Source organism: Lutra lutra, chromosome 12, assembly GCF_902655055.1.
Source record: "Lutra lutra chromosome 12, mLutLut1.2, whole genome shotgun sequence".
Lineage (NCBI taxonomy): Eukaryota > Metazoa > Chordata > Mammalia > Carnivora > Mustelidae > Lutra > Lutra lutra.
The window spans coordinates 84,426,732-84,442,982 of record NC_062289.1 but is presented as its reverse complement, the minus strand read 5'-3'; the positions used below and the strand labels follow the sequence as shown (position 1 = coordinate 84,442,982).

Here is a 16,251-nt window from a genome sequence, read left to right as displayed (position 1 = left end):
CTTAACCTTTTGCAGTTACAATGGATAATCAAGTGCGGGGCTCCACATTTCCCCCGATGGCTTCTTCTCGTTACCTTCTCTTCAGCTCTTAAGAGAGTTTCCTCCAAAGACTGGTGAAGTATACCAGGGTGACACACTACCAGTGTGATCTGATAAATCCCAGTAATGAAACAGCCTAGCTACTGTGGGGTGGCTGGGCTGTCCACCCAATGAATCAGTCCCCTCCTTAGAAAATACTTTATTACTCCAGAGGGATTCTCCCCCTTCAAAATAAGTATTGGCTACAAAAATAAAACCCATACATCCGTTGAAGGCAAACAGAATTCGTCCATTCTCCCTACACTGTACCAGCTGCTGTGTCCTCATCCTTTACGTCTCCATCCACGGAAAGCGACCACCCACCCACACACACACACACACACACACACACACACACAGGATGGATATCCGCGCATGCGCACACATCCGCTTTTGGCCTAAGTGCACACCGCATGAAAATGAAAATTCTTTAAAATAATTTGACTCTACGGATATTTTCCATTGGGAGGCCATCTCCTCACGACTAAGATTACTATTCCTCACACTTTACTTCCCATGAACAAAGCTGTCTTTTTGAAGGTGTAACTCCTGGTCCCAGCCATTGTTTGATGTACTATGCAAACATTATCTCCAAAACTACCCACCAGCATTTATGAATTATTCCTTCCTTTGCCATTACTTTTCTATTCCAAACACTCATTTTGCCATGGGCAAACACACAGGAACACACTGACGTGTGTGAGTCTTTCTACAGGTTCAGTATTTGTGCTACCGCCGCACATTACAGGCATTAGAATTTCCTCCACTCCACAATCTGTCCCCCTCCCTCCTGGGAGAGTGCTGGTGTCCCTCATGGCTCTTGCAGAGTCCTCGTTTTCCTCCTTTTTTCTAAGCTTTCTTTTTCCTAACTGCTGCTTTAGAAATTTGCCCTCCCCCATGACCAAGAGCAGTCACTGCAGGAATGTAAGAACATTATAAGCAAAAAATAAATGTTTTGTATTTATTATGTTGTATTCTCAACACTTGTGGCCACTCTCCCTGCCCTGGAGGCAGGCTAGGGTCCCGCAGCAGCAGGCTATCACGGTAGGCACTTCCCTCACTTTTCCTTTGAGAGGAAGTCTCAGGAAAAAGTTCCTTTTTCTTACTGATTAAAAAAACAACAACAAAAACAAAAAATAAATAAAACAAGACAAAAAACCCTCTTTATTCATGACAACTTGATTCTTGAATAGGGGCGCCTGGGTGGCTCAGAAGGTCGATCTTCCTTCAGCTCAGGTCATGATCCTGGAGTCCTAGGATAGAGAACTGCACTGGGCTCCCTGCTCAGCGGGGAGTCTGCTTCTCCCTCTTCCTCTGCCCCTCCCTGCTGCTCGTTCTCTCTCTCTTTCAAATAAATAAAGTCTTTTCAAAAAATTAATTCTTAAAAAAAAAAGTTAAAAAAATAAAAAATTAATTCTTGAATAGCTAACACATTTTCATGGTTCCAAAAATTTTAATGCAAATATGCACTGAGGGGCGTCTGGGTGGAGCACTCAGTTAAGTACCTGGCTCTTGGTTTGGGCTCAGATCCTGACCTCAGGGTCTATAGACCAAGCCCTGTCCCTAGCTCGGGCTCAGCCCAGAGTCTGCTTAAAAGACTCCCTCCCTGGGTGCCTGGGTGGCTCAGTCTAGTGGTTAAGCATCTATCTTCGGCTCAGGTTGTGATCCCAGGGTCCTAGGACAGGGCCCCACATCCAGTTCCCCACTCAGCAAGGAGCCTGCTTCTTCCTCTCCCTGCTGTACTCCCTACTTGTGCTTGCTGTCAAATAAATAAATAAAATCTTAAAAAAAAAAGACCCCCCCCGCCCCTTCCCTCCCACCCCTCTCAACTTCACCCCCGACCCTGTGCATGCATGCACACTCCCTCTCTTTCAAAGAAATAAATCTCTTAAAATAAATAAATAATATATAATATAATAATAAATAATATATATAATAATTATATATATAAATAAATACATAATAAATAAATAAATAACATAAAGGAGCAAGCCTCGAGGGAGGGCGTCTCCCTCACTGAACTCTAGTCCCACTCGACCCCTCCCACCACGCAGGGAAGCGCTGTTACTGACAGGAGATGCACACTTCCTCCCAGCATTACTACATGCAGATGAAAGCAAGCACTACTGTGTATGCTTATTCCTCCCTTTTATTTTTACACAAAAGCGGTGTTTTATATCCACTGGGTTGCACCTTGCAGAACACAGACAACTTCCTTCTTTGTATTTGCAACCGCTGTCATTAGTGCGGATGCGTTCCAGTTCATTTAGTCAGCCCGGACTGACAGACGCTTAAGTAGGTTGTTTTTTTTTTTTTAAGATTGATTGATTGATTTTATTATTTATTTATTTATTTATTTATTTATTATTTATTATTATTATTTATTTATTTATTATTTATTATTATGTGCGTGCCTACTTGTGAGTAGGCAGAGAGAGAGAGAGGAGGAGGAAGCAGGCTCCCTGCTGAGCAGAGAGCCCGATGCGGGGCTCGATCCCAGGACCCTGGGATCATGACTGGAGCCGAAGGCAGAGGCTTTAACCCACTGAGCCACCCAGGCGCCCCGACACTTAAGCAGGTTTAATTAATTTGTTTAACACATTTAAAAATCATTTTGGCTAATTCTAAAACAAGATCAATGGGGCTGCGTTAAAAGTAGATTACCTTGGGAAGGTAATTTATTTTATTGATCCTAAACCAGCTTTTAGGTTTTTTTTCCTCCTGTTTTTGATGTTCTCTATTGTCTTGAAATCACATTTTATCCTATTTCCTTTTTCCTGCTTCCTTTTGGTTTATTGTTCTTGCTTTCCTAGTTTCTTTTTAAACTTTTTAAAAATTTACATTTGAGGGGCGCCTGGGTGGCTCAGTTGGTTAGGCAATTGCCTTTGGCTCGGGTCATGATCCTGGAGTCCCAGGATCCAGTCCGCGTAGGTCTCCCTGCTCAGCGGGGAGTCTGCTTCTCCCCCTGACCTCACTCCTCTCCTGCTCTCTCTCATTCTCTCTCTCTCAAATAAATAAAATCTTAAAAAAAAAAAAAGAATCTTTCATTTGAGGTGGGGCCTGAACTCATGAGTGCGAGATCAAGAGTCACACACTCCACCAACTGAGACAGTTGGGCATCCCTTTTTCCTAGGTTAAGACCAACATGAAGTTTATTTTTGTCTTGCTTTTTTTTTTTGTCTTGCTTTTTAATACTAAAGGCACTTGTTTCTAAATTTTCTATGAATACAGCTTTCAATGAATCTGGGATGACACATTTCTTTCCAGTTTTAACAATTGTTGAAGATAGAAAGATGTTAAGACCTCAAGCCTATGTTCTTTTTCTCTAAAAGGGAAACTTTTTGTGAAACTGATTTAAGGAACCAAGGCAGATGGCTTAAGGTGCTCTACGCAGGAAGGGCTCGGGAAGGGTAAAAGAGGGCAACCAGAGCAAGGACATTACAGAAGTGCCCTGGTGTCATGACAAGGGTCACTGAGGCAAGGTGGAGTTGGAGAAGACTCCATGGCAGAAGCCCTGTTGTGTCCGGCACCGTGACCCACAATGCCCAGCCCAACCCAGCAAACACTCAACAAACATTTGCTGGATAAATGAAAGGTGACTTTCTCCTTTGGAACCTACACAGAAAAGGCCACTTTTCCACATACAATGACCAAAGGAAAAAGATCACCTATGGCTGAGGCTGAATTTGATGTCTCAGAAGCAAGTGAAGGAGAAGATATGCTGACACAGTGTGTGGGCTCTGAAGCTGGGTAAGTTCAAATGCCAGCTCTGTTGATTAGCCAAGTTGCTTAATTTCCAAAGCTCAGTTTCCTCATAAGTAAAATGGTGATAATTTGGGGACTATTGTGAGGATTAAGGAAAATAATCCACAAGAAACTGCTTTGGTGCCTGACAGTATAAGAGTCACATTCCTCTGGCAGCCAGTCTGCCCACACTAACGCGAGAACTAGTTCTAGATCTGGCACATTCGACTGTTCAGTACTTTTACTGGTGTTCACAGCATCTACGGTCTCCTATAGAAGCTGAACTCCGTTTTCTCCACCCCCCGTACCACACCACTCAGAGCTGCCGGCTACCCAGCATCCCATGAACAGAGCACGGGTCAGTAAAGATAACGTGATCTCATGGGATCTGTGGAGTTCTTTGGGGGTGAGTCTAAGCTACTGTCATGACAACTGTTTTTCCAAGAGGCGTCCAACAGGTTGTGGTCAGTACATAATCCAAGCAAACCACAAACCTCATTCAGAAGCTTTATTTAAAAAGATACCACAAGCAGGCCGGCAGGGTCTGTCTGCCGGCCCACGCGGCTGTGGCATTCAACAAGAGCCCAGGGAAGAACCTATGAGAGGCGGTGATTAAGGCCCTCTGGCAGGCGTGGATGCATCTGGATTTCCAGCAGCTACCCTGCTGGCCTGTCACGGAAGAGGTGGCCAGAATATAGCATATTTCAGTGTGACAACTGAAGCCCACCGCAAACAGGACCACTCGAGGTCACAGGATCCTCGAGCTGGGATTTTCAGAATTCTTTCGGAAGAGAGAAGCCGTAACAAAAATCCCCAGATTCTAGAACACCACAGAGTCACCTGGAGTCAGACAGAGGACACTGAGCATCAGGAATGTGGGAAAATCCCGCAGGCAAAAAGGCAATCTAGCCTTGTATGCAAGAATCCAGGCCGGCCAAAGGCCCGCTGAGTGTACCGACTGCGGGAGCAGCTTCAGCGCCGACGGCAATCCCGTTAAACATCAGTGAACACACACGGGGAAGAAGCCCCACCAGGGCAAGGAGTGTGGGAGAAACTTAAGCCAACCAGAGAGTCGGGCCATTCATGAAAAAATCCACACTGGACAGAAACCCCATGCGCGTGTTACTTGTCAGAGAAGCTTCAGGAATCAAAGTAGCCCTGCTGTTGATAGAAAAGCTCACAGTGGTGAGAAGCCCTACAGACGTGATCAGTGTGGAAAAGCCTTTAGTCAGAAAGGAGGTTTCATTGTTCACATCAGAGTCCACATGGGCCTGAAACCTTATCCCTGTACCCAGGGCAGGAAGAGTTTCTACACCAGAGGGCTCTGAATCCTCCTACCTGCTACCTGGCAAAATCCACAAGGAGAGACACCCTATCTGCGTGGTCCACGTGGGAAAAGCTTCACTCAGAGAGGAATGCACCAGCGGAGCTGCTCTCAAAGTCTCGCCCTCTGACCACTCTCTTCTTCTTTTTCTTTTTTTAAAGATTTTATTTATTTATTTGAGACGCAGAGAGACAGAGACAGAGCATGAGCAGGGAGTAAGAGGCAGAGGGAGAGGGAGAAGCAGACTCTGCAGAGCAGGGACCTCGACATGGGGCTCGATCCCCGGACCTTGAGATCATGACCTGAGATGAAGGCAGACGCTTAACCGACTGAGCCACCCAGGCGCCCTTGACCACTCTCTTCAAAGGAAGTCCTCTTTATGAATTAAATGTACAAAATCCTCAGATCAAGCAACCTATCCAATTCCATGGAATGAATGGAGACTCTTTCAGAAGGACCATCATTAGGTAGGGGAAACTGACTTTTCTCCTTCCCTCCAAATGAATTTATGGAAAATAAATGTCATTTACTATAAAAGGATAAAAATTTGAAAAAGGTAAAAACAGGGGCGCCTAGGTGGCTCAGTCATTAAGCACCTGCCTTCAGCTCAGGTCATGATCCCAGGGTCCGGGGATCAAGCCCCGCATCGGGCTCTCTGCTCAGCGGGAAGCCTGCTTCCTCCTCTTCCACTCCCCCTGCTTGTGTTCCCTCTCTTGCTGTGTCTTTCTGTGTCCAATAAACTTTTTAAAATCTTTTAAAAGAAAGTTAAAAATATCACAAATAGCAGATAAGCAACTATTTCTCTAAATGCAACTGATAAAATATATATTTACCCTGAAGAAAAAAAATACCATGCCACAAAATTTATTTGAAATGTATGACTACTGGTTCCTAGGATGGGTGGTTTTCTATACTTTTTCTCCTACCAAACTCTGAACTTTTTTTTTTTTTAAGATTTTTAAAATTTATTTACTTGACAGAGATCACAAGTAGGCAGAGAGGCAGACAGAGAGAGGGGAAGGGAAGCAGGCTCCCTGCCAAGCAGAGAGCCCGACTCGGGGCTCAATCCCAGGACCCTGGGATCATGACCTGAGCCGAAAGCAGAGGCTTCAACACTGAGCCACCCAGGCACCCTCAAACTTTGAACTTTTGACTCATATGACAGACAATATGCTTTCCCTCTTCCTGTAAAATATCATCAGTGGTTGCTCAAAATATCTTCAACAGAGACAGGAAGTCACATGAAGTCCTAAAATCACTCAAATGTTTTTCTGCTTAATCACTCTACAGTTAGATTTTTTTCCTAAGCATTTATACATGATTGCATAAAGTTAGTTTTACTTCTCAAGTGTTTTAGAGAATCCACAGTATTTTAGTAGGTGCAGTTACATAAGGTATAAGACCCAATTTTCAAAATCTATGTGTTAGGGGATGATATCAAGATTCTTAGAGAAAAAAAATTTTCAACATAAAAACAAAAAACTAGATCCATGGCAGACACAAATAACTACCATTTCCTATCTTTACTCTCAAGATATGAGCATATTAACTCCTCAACTGTGGTCAGTCTAAGTCAAAATTAGAAGTCACTACTGGAGACAAAATTAATTTAAACTAGAAACTCAACTAAAGGAAAATGAAGCCAGTCATCATGCTTTAGCAAATCTCAGATTTGTAAGTTCTCATGCACTCATTTGATATTTATTTCTTGAATGCTTGGGTCCTTGAGACACAAATATAAACAGAATACAGTGTTGGCCACCGGTGGAGAGAGAAACAGGGACAAGTAATTCCACTGAAGAGTAGTAAGTGCTTTAAGACATTTCTACAAAATGCTGTAGGAACACTGACAAATTCTGCCGGCTAATGAGCGGGACACAGACAGGAAAGCAGAAACACTTGACGCTCTCTGAACTCCCCCCATCTTTTTACGATCAATCCCAAACAAACCGTGTACTCTCCCTGTGCCTCAGTTTACAAAGCTATCAATTGTCCCGTGAGTGCTAACGAGGGACTGTCTCACAGGAATATGTGAGCAGCAAACCTTTGTGGACTGGTCTCTAACTTGCCCTGTACTAAGTGAAGCAGCTTTTTTTTTTTTTTTAAAGATTTATCTGAGAGAGAGAGAGAGGGAGTGAGCAAGCAGCGGGAGACACAGATGGAGAGGGAGAGAGAGGGACTTTCAAGCAGACTTCCTGCTGAGCACCAAGCCCTGTGCAGGGCCTTGAACTGAAACCAAGAGTTGGCCGCCGAACAGACTGAGTCACCCCGATGCCCCAAGCCGCTTACTTATAAAAAGGTAAATATGGCTAATTGCTACTTACCAAGTACAGATTTAGCTCTGACTGAAAATTTAATCAGCTGTGAAATGAAGGTGTCAGCATAGATATTTTCTATTACCTCAACTAGAGACCCAGCCTCTTTTGGGTTGGTTCCTCCAGGCAAGTCTCCCACAGAGAAGGGTAAAACCTTCCTGTCCTGTTTTTACCTCTTGTCATACCTTACAATTTTACTCCTCCATTTCGAAGGTATGTGACAGCTATACCTAAAACCCTCTAGCTCCTTAACAATCTTTAGGAGTACCTATTAGATTGGCAGGCACTATCCTAAGTGATGGGGAGATGAACATGAATGCCATACAAAGTTTCTAGACTTTCACAGAGCCTAAATTCTAGTCAGGGGAAAATGGACAATGAACAAGTAAATAACTGAGAAGAACATTTTAAGTAGTGTAGAGGGCTAGGAAACAAAACAAAATGGGTGATGTCACACTGCCTGCACAGGTGACAGGGAAAGGGTCCCCGAGGAGGTAACCTCTGAGCCAAGGCTCCAACGCCTAACTACAAGGCATCAAGCATGCCGAGACATAGGGGTAGAACATTCCAAGCAGAAGATACAGCAAATCCCAAGGTGCAGATGAGTCTGGGGTTTAGGAAACAGCACAGAAGCCAGGGTAGCTGAGTGGGGTGAGGCGGGGAGATGTGTGGAGGAAGGGGAGCTCTGAGAGGGTAGGCAGGGTACAGAGCATGTGAGCCCTGCGGGTCCTGGAAAGGAAGTCAGATTTTTATCTGAACGTGATGGGAAGCCCTATTAGATAGCAGTGTGTTGGTTTTGGTCACTGCAAATCTATAGCACCAAGAGGCCTATAGCAAGGTCTGGCACAGAGGAGACAATCGACATATTTCCTGAATGGACTGGAGGGTATTCAATACAGCTGTTACAGGTTCTCTAGGCTAAACAAACATTGTGGTTTCTTTACTCCCTTTATGCCATCAATCTGTAACAGATGACAGTAAATAAATCCCCTTAGAAAATTAACATGATGAGCACAGATGATGTAGAACAGATACTCTCTCATAAACTCTAACTCGCCTGAAAACAAACAGGTAAAGATGACATAATTATGAAGATAATGGCTAAAAGAAGAAAAAGTTATGTTTGACTTGCATGTTAACTCTTGAAATCCATCTTCTCTTCCCAGAAAGAAAAGGGGGGATGGGGTAGAGCGGGGGATAATGTGGGCACAGAACTACTAACTCTTTCATACAAACTTATAAGTACCAAAATCAAAGTATTTTGAACTACGAACATGAATCCCTTTAACAAAAACTTAATAGTGAATGGATAAATTAAAATGTGGTATATCCATAAAACAGAGTATTTTAGTCATGAGAACCAATGAACTACAACACGGTGGGCCTTAAAACAAAATTTATGTGGAAGCCAGACACAAAAAAAACCTCTGTTACATGATGGCATTTAGACAAAATGTCCAGGAAAGGTGTATGCCAGGAGGCAGATCAGTGATTGCCTGGGGTTGGAGGTGGAGTAGAAATGCCTTGCCAAGTGGTAAGAGGGGAACTTCTTAGGGTAAGAGAAATATTCTAAAACTGAATTATAGTGACTTCCTAACTGTATACATTTATTAAAAATCATTGGGGTGGGGCGCCTGGGTGGCTCAGTGGGTTAAAGCCTCTGCCTTCGGCTCAGGTCATGATCTCAGGGTCCTGGGATTGAGTCCCTCATCAGGCTCTCCGCTCGGCAGGGAGCAAGCTCTGCCCCTCCCCTCCCCCTCCCCGCCCCTGCCTGGCGTGCCTCTCTGCCTACTTGTGATCTCCGTCAAAAAAAAAAAAAAAAAATTTTAAACAGAGTTGTACTGGGGCGCCTGGGTGGCTCAGTCAGTTAAGCGACTGCCTTCAGCTCAGGTCTTGATCCCGAGTCCCAGGATCTGCATCCTGCTCCCTGGTCAGCAGGGAATCTGCTTCTCCCTCTGACCCTCCCCCTTCTTGTGCTCTCTCTCATTCTCTCTCTTTCAAATAAATAAATCTTTAAAAATAAATAGAGTTGTATTTACTAGTGTAGAAATGCCTCGAATCTACAGAAGTATATTATGAAGTGTTTACACTAAATGGCCCCGCTACGGGAATGTTTTAAGTAAGTACAGATAAATCTCACAAACATAACTGAACAAATCAAGAAAGACACAAGAAGGAAGTGCGTGCTGCGTGAACTGTAGTTCTTTTGAGGTTCAAGCACACACAAAAAACCCTTATGAATAAAGTTCTTTTTTGACTCTCAGGAAGACTTTTTTCTCTTTCACAGTATCCGAAAGACCTACAGATCTACACTGCAAGATTCTTCATGTAAGAGCTCTGGGAGAGGCTCGTAAAAAAATAAAGCTTGTCGTTTCAAAAATAAAATGCTGAAACGTCTCCCCATATACAGTCATAAGCTAAGAATTCAGCATAGAACACACAGTTGTGTTGAAACACAACAGCTGGAAGTCGGTAGCCTCCTTGAATAATCAAATATACCTTAAAAACGCAGCAAGACCGTCTGAAAAACAACCAGGGCAATTAGTTACCCCAGAGATTCCCAGTCTGCGAAGAGGTGTGTTTCCGAGAGTCCAGCAAACCGCAGCAGAAAGCAGCCTTCAGTGAGACGCATGCGGTATTCATGAGGACAGACGGAGCACAGAGAGGCCGGAGACACATGGCAAAGACACAGATGGGTTTGCGACAAGCAGCTCTGAGGTCCCTCCTCGAGCCTCCAGATACTAATCCCAAATCAGCACAGCTTACTCTGTGGCTAATTCGTTCCACTGGTGACTGTGAGCATAAGGTGCGGGGGAGAGGTGACAAGGGGGAGCTTCTGCAACCCCTGACTGCCTTCCTGAGACACATGTGCCTGATTCAGTCATAGCTCCAGAGCTTCTGCCTGGCTCTCACACAGCTCATCTCGTCTGGCTGGACATCGCACCCAATGCAGAAACCTATCTGCTCGCTCTTCCTGCAATGGAGGGAAGAAGCAAAGTTACACGGGGCGAAGGTTTAGAGAAGGCAAGCTCACCTCCCTCTCCTCTGCACTAGTTCAGCATGGCAAGAGCCATGAGAGGGCCCTGTGGGTAGGACTGGGAAAATTCTAGACCAAACCTCGCATAACAAGGATCTAATGATCTCAGTTACACTGGGATTTTGGTAATCAACAGCATTTTTCTTTAATTAGGAAAATTCCAGATAAATATTTTAGATTTCTAAACCTAATTTCCTTAATAATATTACAATATTATATATAATAATATAATAATAAAATTAATCTTGAAGTAAAAATGTTCCCTATTTCTAAATCAAAGATTTCTATTAAGCAAGGCAGCATGTTAAAGGAAAAAAAAAATCTGAACTGGGGCGTGAGGACACAATGAGACATGAACACATTTATCACACACCTATACAACCTAAGGCAAGTCCTGTTTCTTCTCTGGCCTTCACTATACTATATACATACACACACACACACACACACACACATACATATATGTGTGTATATATAATATACATCTATATTTCAGTATTTTATATATATGTATGGATGGATTTTTTTTTTTAGATTTTAAAAATTTATTTATTTGACAGAGAGAGAGAGAGACACAGCAGCAGCAGAGGGACAGGGAGAAGCAGGCTCCCCGCTGAGCAGGGAGCCGATGTGGGGTTTGATCCCAGGATCCCGGATCATGACCTGAGGCAAAGGCAGATACTTAACTGAGCCACCCAGTGCCGCTGGGCTTCAGTATTATAAGCAAAAAGAGGCATTTGGTGACCTCAAAAGATTATTTCCAGCTCTAAAATGCTGTGGTTCTAAGGTACTCCTGTAATTTCTCCCAGAAATACTAACCAAAGGCAGTAAATCATTTTATCACTTCTGATAACACACTCATAGGACTTTAGATTCTCACAGATTCAAATGAAATTCTGTTCCAAGTACACTAGTTTTGGACATGTCATTAAAATTTTCCTAGAAATACACCGTTCAAGTCTCTACGACCCAAACAGCATCTGTACATTCTCTTTCCTTCTTCCCATAGAACTGCAGGAAGTCTCCCTCCCTTAATCAAAGGCCAAGCGATCCCCCTGGGTGAGCTGGGGGGTGCCACCTCCTTCCAGGAACCTTATCCACCACTGACACCCCTCTTTACTGTATCTTTAACCTGTTCCCGAGTCTAGCTCAGTTTAGTTAGGATATAAATACCCCAGACCCTGCCATCTTGAAAAAAAGAAAATAAACAAAATCTTTCTGAGACCCAACACTCCTCCAGGCTGACCTCTGAGCTCTCCTCCAACTTCCAACCTCCTCAAAGAATGGTCACCTCCAACCCGTTCTTACCCACGTCCAATCCATTCTTACAAAGCAGCCAGAGTGGTGTTCCCAAGCTACAAATCCAACATCACTCTCATTGTTCTTAATGAGAACAGATGGTCCTTGTAGGCCCCATGGCACTTGTCCCTGCAGACCCCACATCATTAACCAGGCTCACCTCCTACCACACACTCACTGCATCTGGTTAAGGACACTGGCCCTTTCCCCAAACACGCCAAAGCCTTCCCGTCTCAGGGAGTCTGTCTTCCCTCAGCGAGAAGGTTCTGTCTCCCCACCACCACTTCCTGCTGCCAGGCCAATTCCTATCCTTCAGGTCCACTTTAATCATGACAGCCTCCTGGAAGTCTTTGGTTGTCAGTTAAACCAAGCTGACCGTGTCATTCCGGCTGTCTTAGCAGCCAAGCAGTATGCCCCTGGACCAGTATTTCAATTACCTGTTTGTCACATTGGCCGGAGGAAAGGGAGAGTTTCTTGTTTTGAAAGTGTGCCCTATGCTTTCTTTTTTTTTTTTTTAAGATTTTATTTATTTATTTGCCAGACAGAGATCACAAGTAGGCAGAGAGCCCAATATGGGACTCGATCCCAGGATTCTGGGATCATGACCTGAGCTGAAGGCAGAGGCTTAACCCACTGAGCCACCCAGGCGCCCCACCCCGTGCGTTCTTGAATGGGAAAGAGGTCCTTTACAGATAAGCACTTAGGACAGCTTAGGACAGCACTGCATACAAGCTTCAGTCTCATCTATAAGGTGGTCCTCTGCTGAGGTCATAGGTTTCTGAGTTAACCAAAGCTCACTAGGTAAGTATGGGCCATAAGCCTTAAAATCTGTCTATGCTGGGCGCCTGGGTGGCTCAGTGGGTTAAGCCGCTGCCTTCGGCTCAGGTCATGATCTCAGGGTCCTGGGATCGAGGCCCGCATCGGGCTCTCTGCTCAGCAGGGAGCCTGCTTCCCTCTCTCTCTCTCTCTCTCTGCCTGCCTCTCTGTCTACTTGTGATCTCTGTCTGTCAAATAAATAAATAAAATCTTTAAAAAAAAAAAAAATCTGTCTATGCCGTTTAACCTAGTAATTCCACCTCTATGAAGTTATCCTATAAAAGTAAGATATATACCCAGAAAAAACTTTAGAAGATTCATGGTAGCAATATCTATACAGCAAAGAAGAAAAAAAAGCATCATGACTCTTGAACTTGGGTAGTGAGTTCAAATCCCACGATTGGTGTAGAGATTACTTAAAAATAAAAAGATCCTTTAAAAAAAAAAGGGGTATCAAAAAGTCTCTGTTGCCACAAAAGAGCAGCTATACCAAATTCAAAGCTGGTACATCAGTGAACATCAGCTAAACAAACAAGATATAGGTTGAGCTCCATCCCACAGAAATGCTATCTTAAAAATGCTTTAAGTTCTGATGCATCAACCTTTGAAATTCGTGATGATCGTAACTGAAGAGGGAACCTATTGACCTTGAAACTAAGGGATCCAGAAGGAACCCCATAACGGTAAGAAGTATTAGTGGACCCCCCAAAGATATGTGAGGTCTCCTCAATGCATGGAGGTGCTATGGGCCTGGGAGGCAGAAGTTCTGGGTTCTAACTCTAAAATCTGCTGAGAACTCACTACGTGATTAGATAGTCACTTCATTTCTCTGGGCTTAAGCTTCCTTATCCGTAAGACAACAGTCATCAAAAACACTTCTAATTTTATAACTATACTATCAATCATCATCTCTCCACAAAAGGCCCTGGAGTAAAAAGACCACAGTTTAAAGGACAAGTCCACCCCTCCTTGGGTTGGTAGCCCTTGGACTGGTGACCCCACTCCCCCAAGCCTCCGTCTCCTCCTCAGTTCCCCAAGGCTGCTCCAGAGCACTGTGGAAATGTTCCATGAGACATATGGTACACTAAGGGCTAAGAGCTCTTCTCGTCCTCCTGCGGCATTCCTGGAAGCTGCCAGGCCTAGAGGAATTTATAGCTGCTGAACAGATACAAGGAAAGGCAGAGCACCGGGTCAGAGACTGCTGGCCAACTTCAGACCCTACACTGAACTGACTGAAGTGTGGGAAGAGTAAAATAGTAAAGCTTCAGATTTCCATCAGGGAGAGACAGAGTTGCCTGAGTGTTCGCTGTATCCCAGGCACTGCTAAGAATTTTATATGCATTATCTAACGTAACCCTTTCAATGATGCTAGGAGGTTAGTACCAGTATCATCTCATTCTTACAGATGAGGAACCTCGAAGTTAAAGAACTTGCTGAGGTCACAAAGGCAGAGCTGGGAGTCAGCTCGGGCCTCTTGTTCAAAACAAAGAACAAACCGGTCGCCTGGGTGGCTCAGTCGGTTAAGCATCTGCCTTTGGCTCAGGTGCTGATCCCGGGGTCCTGGGATCAAGCCCTGCCTTGGGCTCCCTGCTCAGCGGGGAACCTGCTTCTCCCTCTCCCACTCCCCCTGCTTGTGTTCTCTCTCTCTCTCGCTGTGTCTCTCTCTCTCTCTGTCAAATAAATAAATAAAATCTTTTAAAAGTCAATCCGTCAGGGGCGCCTGGGTGGCTCAGTGGGTTAAAGCCTCTGCCTTCAGCTCAGGTCATGGTCTCAGGGTCCTGGGATCGAGCCCCGCATCAGGCTCTCTGCTCAGTGGGGAGCCTGCTTCCTCCTCTCTCTCTCTCTCTGCCTGCCTCTCTGACTACTTGTGATCTGTCAAATAAATAAATAAAAATCTTAAAAAAAAAAAAGTCAATCAGTCAATCAAAGAACAAAATCACTAGTCACAGCACTGACTTTATACATTGTTTCTTGCTTATTAGTAAATAGAAATTACTATACACTTCCTTCCTCTTCCTAGATCTTAAGCAGACAACTCCCAACCTTAAAGGAAAAAATACCGGAGATTATTTCTAAGGCACAGAAATTCTGAAATAAGTTCCTATGATGCTCGAGTTTTTCAAGACATCTCAGGAAGCAGGATCTTATACATGCCCACACACCATCCTTACAGCAAAAACTACAAATCAAGGGGAAAAAACCTTTTATAAAGGCACCCCAGTCCACTTCTGAGCTCGTTTTGTCAAGTAATAGTTACGAGTAATAAACTCAATGTTCCTTTGGCTAAACTGGTCGACAGAATCAAAAACCAATCATTACACACTTAAGCTCATAACTACACTCAAACCATATAGTCAGCTTCTAGTTTGTTCCATGTTCACACATAAACCAAACACTAGAAAAGCTGGGTTAATTTCTCTATTAATGAATGGTCTTTCTAGAACAGACTCAGAGTCTGTCTGTGTGCATTTCAACCATTCGTCAGTTCAACACAATGATCTCAGAAGGTTTCTAGACTCACCAACACTCTGTCTCCAATTTTGAGCTCTCTCTCTCCTTTCTTGATGGAACCGGCCTCTGAGAGGTTGGAGATAGATTCACTGGCAGTTTTTGTAAGGTTGCTGATCTGAGACGTAGCTGAAGGTTCCTTTGTTGTTGGCTGGGCTGATTTATGGGGGATATTTGAAGGGGCTACTGGGGAGGGGGTCATCATGCTGGCTGTGGAGGTGGACAGAGGCGAAGTCGTTCTGGAAGCAGGCGTTGTCTGCAGGCCGTTAGCCTCATCTTCTGCCTGCACCTTCCTTGTCAGCTTTGAAGGGCGGGTGAAAATGCCTTTTAGAGGCTCACATTGGAAATACCGAACTCCTGCCACCGAACCATCATTCTTGCCTATGGGTTCATCTAAAACAATCCCGGCCCACTGGCCTGGGGCAAACTGGGTTTCTCCCAGAAACTGGATGAATCCAGGCTTATTCCCATTCACCCAAACTCTCTCCCCGACGCGAAAGTCGTCCACAAACTCCTCTTGTGCCTCAGAGGACGGTGTGTTTGATGCTTTCTCATTGGATGTTGTTCTTTCTACCGGAGCTACAACTGCAAAGAGAAGAAAGGATCAGAAAAGAATCTCATATGCAGACAACTCATAACTTGAAAGAAAATAAACTGGAGAAAGCCCAAGCAACAGGAGCACTCACGGCTCTTCTAAGATATTCTGTACATCTGTCCTTCTATTCTGTTTTTTTTTTTTTTGTTTTTTTTTTGTTTTTTTTTTTTAAAGCAAGGAGGCCAAAAGTACTTGACCCATTCGGGTGCCTGCCTGGCTCAGTTGGAAGCACATGGACTCTTGATCTCAGGGTCATGAGTTTGAGCCCCATGTTGGGTGTAGAGATCACTTAAATCAATAAAACTTAAAAAAAAACAAAACAAAACAAAGGACTCAGCCCATCACTACCATTTTCAATTCTGTCGAAACTCTGTAAGCCGGTAGGATGTAATCTTTATTGGCAATTAAGACTGGAAAGTCAGATTATTGGGGGAGGAGTCAAGATGGCGGAGAAGTAGCAGCTGAGACTACTTCGGGTAGCAGGAGATCAGCTAAATAGCTTATCTAAAGATTGCAAACACCTACAAATCCAACG

The 16,251-nt window shown here is 44.1% G+C and overlaps 1 protein-coding gene across 15 annotated transcripts in view; it reads right to left on the bottom strand.

Annotated features, from left to right (window-relative positions):
• The window catches only part of CLIP1 (CAP-Gly domain containing linker protein 1), a 125,510-nt gene that overhangs the window by 67,119 nt on the left and 42,140 nt on the right, over nt 1-16,251 (bottom strand). For all 15 annotated transcript variants that reach the window (XM_047697038.1, XM_047697042.1, XM_047697044.1 and 12 more), the window contains one exon: nt 15,135-15,706. In XM_047697038.1, the coding sequence (XP_047552994.1) occupies nt 15,135-15,706 (572 nt within the window). The remainder of the gene's footprint in view (nt 1-15,134; nt 15,707-16,251) is intronic.